General features: G+C 33.7%; 1 protein-coding gene across 4 annotated transcripts in view; it reads right to left on the bottom strand.

Moving 5' to 3' along the window:
* RALGPS2 (Ral GEF with PH domain and SH3 binding motif 2) overlaps window positions 1-7,248 on the bottom strand; it is a 161,201-nt gene that overhangs the window by 67,380 nt on the left and 86,573 nt on the right. For all 4 annotated transcript variants that reach the window (XM_072733112.1, XM_072733115.1, XM_072733113.1 and 1 more), the window contains one exon: window positions 5,904-6,030. In XM_072733112.1, the coding sequence (XP_072589213.1) occupies window positions 5,904-6,030 (127 nt within the window). The remainder of the gene's footprint in view (window positions 1-5,903; window positions 6,031-7,248) is intronic.

The raw sequence follows: 7,248 nt of genomic DNA, 5'->3' as shown, positions 1-7,248 counted from the left end.
TGAGGGCAAAAGGGATGTAAGTGAGGTAATGGAAAATGCAGATGTAATTTTGGCTAAAGAAAAAGCTAGGGCTAGCTGCCATTTGGTCAGAGCTAATTCTTAGGATTCAAAAGAAAGGGACTGAACATGCTTTATTGCTGTTTTAGAATACAATATATAATCTAGTGAGAAGAGGAAAATAAAGTGCTCCATGGTGTCTATTATCTACAAATCAAACCAAAGAAAGGAAAAGGGAATAAAAGTCTTAAAATATCAAAAGCCAATGACATTTTTTGACCATTAGACATTTTTGAAACCCAGTATTGGAGACTTTTATATATGTACATGAGTAAAACCCTACCAAGAGGGAAGAGGAAAAATCTCGTTAATTTCCATAGTGCTATAGACAGCTTTGTATTTTGTCAAAATTAACTGAATAAAAATGTGAATAAAAACCTAGTATTTTTTGAAAACGCTACACAAGTTAGTAGAAATTTCTCAAACTAAAGTAAAATAAAGAACTGTATCCTATTAGGAGATCAAGATAGGTGAAAATTACTGAAATATCAAAGATGATCAAATAAAATCAGAAGATCGTTATAAGTTTAGGCATACCTTCTTTAACATTTCATTAGGTTGATGAAGACATCACTAACAAGGTCTGGCAATGAAATGTACTACTTCCATGACATATGAAAGAAATGAGATTATTCACAAGATAATGATGTCATTCTGAGGCGTTAGTATTAAAGTGGTGTTAAGTTCCATAAGCGTAGGGACAAAGTCCATTTTGTGGCACCAAGCTACTGCTGGTTGGCCAACTGATGTACCAAAAGAAAACACGGGTGGGTAGGAAGTTGATGTATATAAAACTGCCTCATAAATGAATCTGTATTTAAAACAAATAAAGTTACTGCAACAATGAGAAGAGTCAGAAAGGGATCATTTAATTAATTCAACCAATATATAATAAGTGCCTACTTTTGTTCTAGATGCTAAGGATAAAACCTTGGGCCAAGAGATAAGACTTATACTCTGCCAAAGGGAGAGAAAGATGAATGAAACATCACAATGAAAATAAAATGGTGCTTTTCAGAATCAAGGATGGAGGGAATATTATATTACAGAAGATTATAAGGATAGCTTTTCTTTTCTAAAAAAACAAAAGGCCTATTATGAAAATCTAACATATCAAAAATTAAGTGTGTGTGTGTGTGTGTGTGTGGGGTGTCTCTATAAGAGTGAGAGGAGTCATATCAAGACACATCAGAATAATGTACTCATGTACTACAGAAAGGCAGATCTTACAGAAACTTTTTTGCTTCTACTTGATCAAAAACAATAAAGAGAACTACAACAATTATTTATTTCTATTGTTTTAAAAATACGTTTTCTTTCCCAGAAAACGTCCTATGCTTTTAAACTACTGTTTTTTTCCCCCCAAACTACATGAATAAAGTAGAAATGGGGCTAGGATACGCACATGAAAAGAATATTTATGTTTCATACACCTTATTTTTATTTTTGCACAACGTCCTATTTTTCTCTCTCCAGCAAAGCAAAGCTTCCCACACCAGATTCTTCAATAAGCCCCTTAAGATTTTTCTCCAATGACAAGAACAAATGAGTGCTGTTAATAATTTTCAGATTTAAAGCAATAATTCTCATATAAAACAATTTTTTCCTTGATATTTGCCAAACTATTCCTCTCCAGAAATACTGCATCCTTATTCTAAGAATTTTTCACTATATTGCCCAGGCTAATTTTTACCTTGAATGCAAACCAACAGAAGAGACCATTTTTCAAGGGACGATGAGGTGAAAGCCAAGAAAACATTTTTACTTTTTATAATTTAATCCACATTGAATTGTAGATAAATTTGGCAGTTATCAAAATAAGAATTTTGTCAGCATATAAACCACCACCTCCTTTTTAAAGCTTCTCTAAGAATGGTTGGTTTTGGACTTAATTCTTAGAAGGAAAATACTGTAAGTTTGGATCCTATCTCTCATATAACAAACAGATGACCTGCCTTCACCTTTTCTAGGCACACCATATAGATTCTTTCGGTTGATATACTCTTTCCATAGGACCTTTGCAACACAATTGATAGAGAGTGGCATTATGCAAATTTTGTTTCCTGAGGAGGATGAGTTAAATAGAAGCTACTAGTATGCATAATGAGTGCCATCTTTCCAACACTTTCAGGGCAAGTTCTGTCCTATCCAAAGGCATCTTGTAAATGTTGACATTTGCGGCAACTGCACTAGGCCTAGATTCCTAAGAGTGGGAAAGGATTCTGAAAATTAGACAACTTAAATATAAAAACCAAAGTCCTAATTAATTTTAAATTAGAACAAAGTATGAAAAAAAGTAAATATTAACAGGATATAAGCTGTTGTTCAGTCTTCACTCTCTAAAACATTTCAGTATTAAAGACCAAGAATGAAAAAACAAACCAGCTACCAGCTACCTAAGATGTTAAATCAACAGTCAAATTTATATAAATTGAAAATGCTTCACATTTTCTTAGAAAAGCGTGTACATTTTGAAAGATGGAATACATTTAATCTCAAGGTTTGCTGTACAGCAAAACAGAACTGTCACTACATTAAAAGGATTATTTCCTTAATGGAAACAAACTAAATTGTGTCATAACTATCTAATGAATGTTAAGTTTTCCTTTCTCCAGTCGACCAAAAAGTTTATATTGCTAAATGTTCCACAATTATCTCACAATCTCAGATACTTATTTATAAGCCAGCACAGGGATGGACTATTACATGCAGACTACCAACATAAAAGATTATGTAGATGCTAAAGTGTATGTTCTCTATTTTAATGTCAGTTCTTCGTCATTTTTCCCCTTTGATTTCTAAGTTTTGGATACATCTCAGAAACATCTCACTAGGCAATATGACAAGTAGCGGAGAATTCTAATAAAAACCCAGGTTTTCAGTGTGGTGGAGTGGTATAGATGATGCTACACTGTGCTCACTGGTACACTAAGCAAGGAGAGAAGATAGGTTTGGAGGAAGGAGGAAGGAGGATGAAGTTACTTCTAAATATGCTGAATTATAGTTACCTACAGATAACTCATCCAACCAGTATTTGATATCTAAAATGTTACAGGCTCTGGGAACTGCTGGACAGCTGGATATACTGGAATTGCTAGGCTAGATCTGGGAGCCATTGGGTAAATTTTGGAAGAAGTCTGAATGAGACCACTTTATCGAGTAAGTAAAACCGTGGACCGAGACTTTTAAAAGAACAGATGTAAGGAAAAGGCAGAGAAGCAGGAGTCAATAATACAAAAGCCAGAAAGCAGAAGGTAAACCAAGAGAATTGGTGCTACTACTGGAAAATTTCAAGAAACAAATAATTACTACCAACCTCCCAAAATGAAGATGAAGCTTGAGAAAACTCTATCAAACATTTCAGCTAGGAAATCAATGGTGGCTTTACTGGGAAGATTCCTACAAGTGTAGAGGGAGACAACAGCCTGCTGAGCAAAAGAAAACAGGAAGAAAAGGGGAAATGAATACGGTAATTTTTATTAGCTTAGGTATAAAAGAAAGGAGAAGGACATGGTAATAGTGGGAAGGAAGAATCTGGGCCATGAGAACACAGAAAAGGACAGTGCGCTGAATAGAGTCCATCACTGGAGATACAGGAAAGAAAATTATTCTAATATTTTCTCCAGATCAACTTCTGCACCTCAACATTCGCCTCATTTGCTATAACCAACAGGAATAATCACTGTGTTCGTTTTGGGTTTTTACTAGAATTCTCTGCTACTTGTCATATTGCCTAGTGAGATGAGATTCATGTTTCTGAGAGGTATCCAAAAATTAGAAATCAAAGGGGGAAAAATGACAAAGAACTGACATTAACAGGTAGACTAATAGATGACAACCTTTCCAGATTGCATTAAACTCCAAGTATGCTGGTGGTTTGCTCCCCTTCTCTTTCTCTCTCTCTCATATGCACAACAGGGTAAAAATGTATGCATGGACAGACAACTTCAAATCCTGGACCAAAATCTCCACTGTGGAAAAATGTAAAGCAGACTCCTGAACTAGACATCATGACACCAAGATTTATATTCATTTTCAGCAAAAAAGAATCTTAATTTCCTTCTCTAAAAGGAATAAATTATGGAATTTGAGAAAAACATTCAATGAGAAACAAATACAATCACATAGTCCGTAAATTTTGGAATGAGAATTTAACAGGAACAACTGGAAAGACGTTAGAACAAGACATGAGAATGCAGATCTGTCAGTAACTAGGTCTTTGGACTCTAAGCCAAGCCTTCCACCTTTCTGGACCTTAATTTTCTAAATTATAAAATAAGTGAATTAGAAGAAATCACCGTGGTGTCATCTAGTCTAGAGAAAAATATGATTCTAGTCCTTTGTGTGTTATTTCCAGGTAAAGAGAACAAGGCTCCAAGAAGACAATTAAATTCAATGACTTAAAAAGTTAGTATAGAAGAGCCATTCTGGAATTGAGGGTTGCTGATTCTCAGTTTAATGTTCTTTAAGCAATAAAAAGTTTTATGTTCTTATGGGGTATGAAGATACTGATTTTTAAAAAATCCTTTTATTCCTCCACACCCCCAATGACACAGTCAAGAATGGGCACAGCCAAGGCCATGGTGAACAGTGGAACACATGAACAAAGCCTCTCCTAGCACCTAGCTTAGAGCCTCTCTGACAGAGTCAAGCATACTATTGCCCTGTGCTGTTTACCAAAGAAACCGACACAGTACTCTGGTACGTAGTTGGCCACCATCCATGCCGTGCTTGGGATATTCTGCCTTCAACCAGGAGGCACAACATTCTGTTTTCACTGGAATCCTACAATGTTCTACAAGGTTCTAGTGAGTTCAACTCTTCTCTGAAAAGCTAAGGCTGATGCTGTATTGCAGCTGAATCAGAGTATTATCAATTGCCCCGTCTCTACTTTGTCCTCTAGTCACTGATAAAAACTTCAAAGATGACACTGAGACATCTAAACAAATAACAAAGTTTTCAATTACTTTCAGAAATAATTACTGTAAAATCTAGCATAATTACATAAAGATAGTGGAGATAGAAGACAAAAAGTGATATTAGAAAGAAACAAATCTTTATCCTTTGATTACTCTCTCCGCAGGATCAAACCAATTTATCTTAATAGATGCTAGGCAAAGATCACATAGAGTATTTTCTGTATTTAAATTTACAGACATTCTAAAATGGGCAGTCTGAGACTTCTTCATTGAAACACCTAAAAAGCATTATTCCTTTTTAGTTGAAAATAGCCTTATAATATTGGTTAAACACTTTTTGGAATTTATAAACACTATAAAGTATGCAATAAAGAGGTAAATTCTTAAAGAAATGATATATAAAGTACACATTTGGTTTTAGCACTTAGCTAAATTTTCACAGCTAAAACAATTTATTCTATTCAGGAAAACAATTCCCACATTCACTGAGACTACTTTTCACAATTCATCCTAAAATATCTGCCAACTACATAAGATAATAGGAACTTACGACATTGAAAATAAATTCAATAAATCTTCTGATCACTTTCTTTAGTTAACATTAAATGTTTTTGTGGCATTAAACGTCATTGCAAACTACCGTTTCACTCTTTAAAAGCATTACTAAAAGAGCTATAATGTATTACTGTTCCACAGTCCATTTTTAAGAAAAAATGATAGTCTATGAAAAACCTTAAGGGCAGAAAACTAATTTAATATGAAAATTTATTCTAGGTAACAAGGTAACATTTTAGTCATTTTTTAACAGTCTTGCAGTTATTTCTTTAAAGGATACAAACACTTTTAAAATATCTTGGATTTGCTACAAATTACAGATTAATCAAGACAGAAAAATTGGGCATAAGGAACAACAGTTACATTACTCACCTAAATAGGGAATGCAAGGCGTCATCTTTAAGCTACTTATATAATCTCTTAGTCTTTTGTAGTTATCTTCTTTACTCATTACATATTCTAATTTTTCAAAGGTAGTTTTGTCTTTTCGACTTAGTAACTAAAAAACAAACAGAAAAGTCGGTTATTCCCAAATTCCATTTTATTATAGCAAAGACTGGAAACTGTATTTACTATGAATTTAAATTAATTTCAAAGTTATATCTTCTTCAACTATATTTCAGCACTGTATAAATAAAACAAAATCAGACATGTCTATTAAGATAATAAACCCAGGGGTGCCTGGGTGGTGCAGTCAGTTAAGGAATCGACTCTTCGTTTCAGTTCAGGTTGTGATCTCAGCCCCATAAGATAGAGTCCCACAACCAGCTCTCTGCTCAGTGCAGAGTCAGCTTGAGATTCTCTCTTCCTCTCCCTCTGTCCCTCCTACTCGTGCTCTCTCTCTAAAAATAAATAAATAAATCTTTAAAAAAAACAAATCCATCATTTATAAGATATAATATCCTTTGTATGTACATAAAATCACTAACTTCCTAAGTAGTAAATTATAAAACATTATTTCTCATCTTCACTGTTTTAAATGGTTGAGTAATTTTTGTTTTTTTCCTAACTTAAAATAATTACATATTCGTATTCAGTCCAAATATTTTAATACACTATACCCTGCCTCCTCAAAGGTAAAGATCATTCTTGCATAATCATTAAGAGATAAATACTGAATTTTGTGGTTTCAGTAACAATTTTTTTGGCTAGTCCTAACAATAACCACAGAACTGTGATTCACCATTTTTGGATTTTTAACAAGACATTTTTTCTTGAATCCTGATAATCAGGGCTACGTCACATACAATTGAACAATCAACTGAAATTATTTAAGGAAGTCTAAGGGGTAGATTTGCAGTGAGTGTCCACTGAAAAAACGGAAACAATCAAAGGAAATAAAAGAAAAACAAGGTCAATCACCCAAAGTAGTATTAACTACTTGTTTCTTGTATTTTTGATTTTAGCTATTCTGACAGGTGTAAAGTGATACCTCATTGTAGTTTTGATTTGCATTTCCCAGATGATAGTGATGGTGAGGATCTTTTCATGTTGGGCATCGATATGTCTTCTTTGGAAAAAGTTCTATTCAGGTTCTTTGCCCATTTTTAAATTGGATTGGTTTTTTTGGTGTTGAGTTGTATACATTCTTTATACATTTTGGATATTAACCCCTTATTGGATATATCATTTGCAAAATATTTTCTCATTCAGTAGGCTGTCTTTTTATTTTGTTGATGGTTTCCCTTGCTGTATAGAAACTTTTTACTTTGGTGTA

Source organism: Vulpes vulpes, chromosome 13 (assembly GCF_048418805.1).
Source record: "Vulpes vulpes isolate BD-2025 chromosome 13, VulVul3, whole genome shotgun sequence".
Taxonomy (NCBI): Eukaryota; Metazoa; Chordata; class Mammalia; order Carnivora; family Canidae; genus Vulpes; species Vulpes vulpes.
This window is presented reverse-complemented; position numbering and strand designations above follow the sequence as displayed.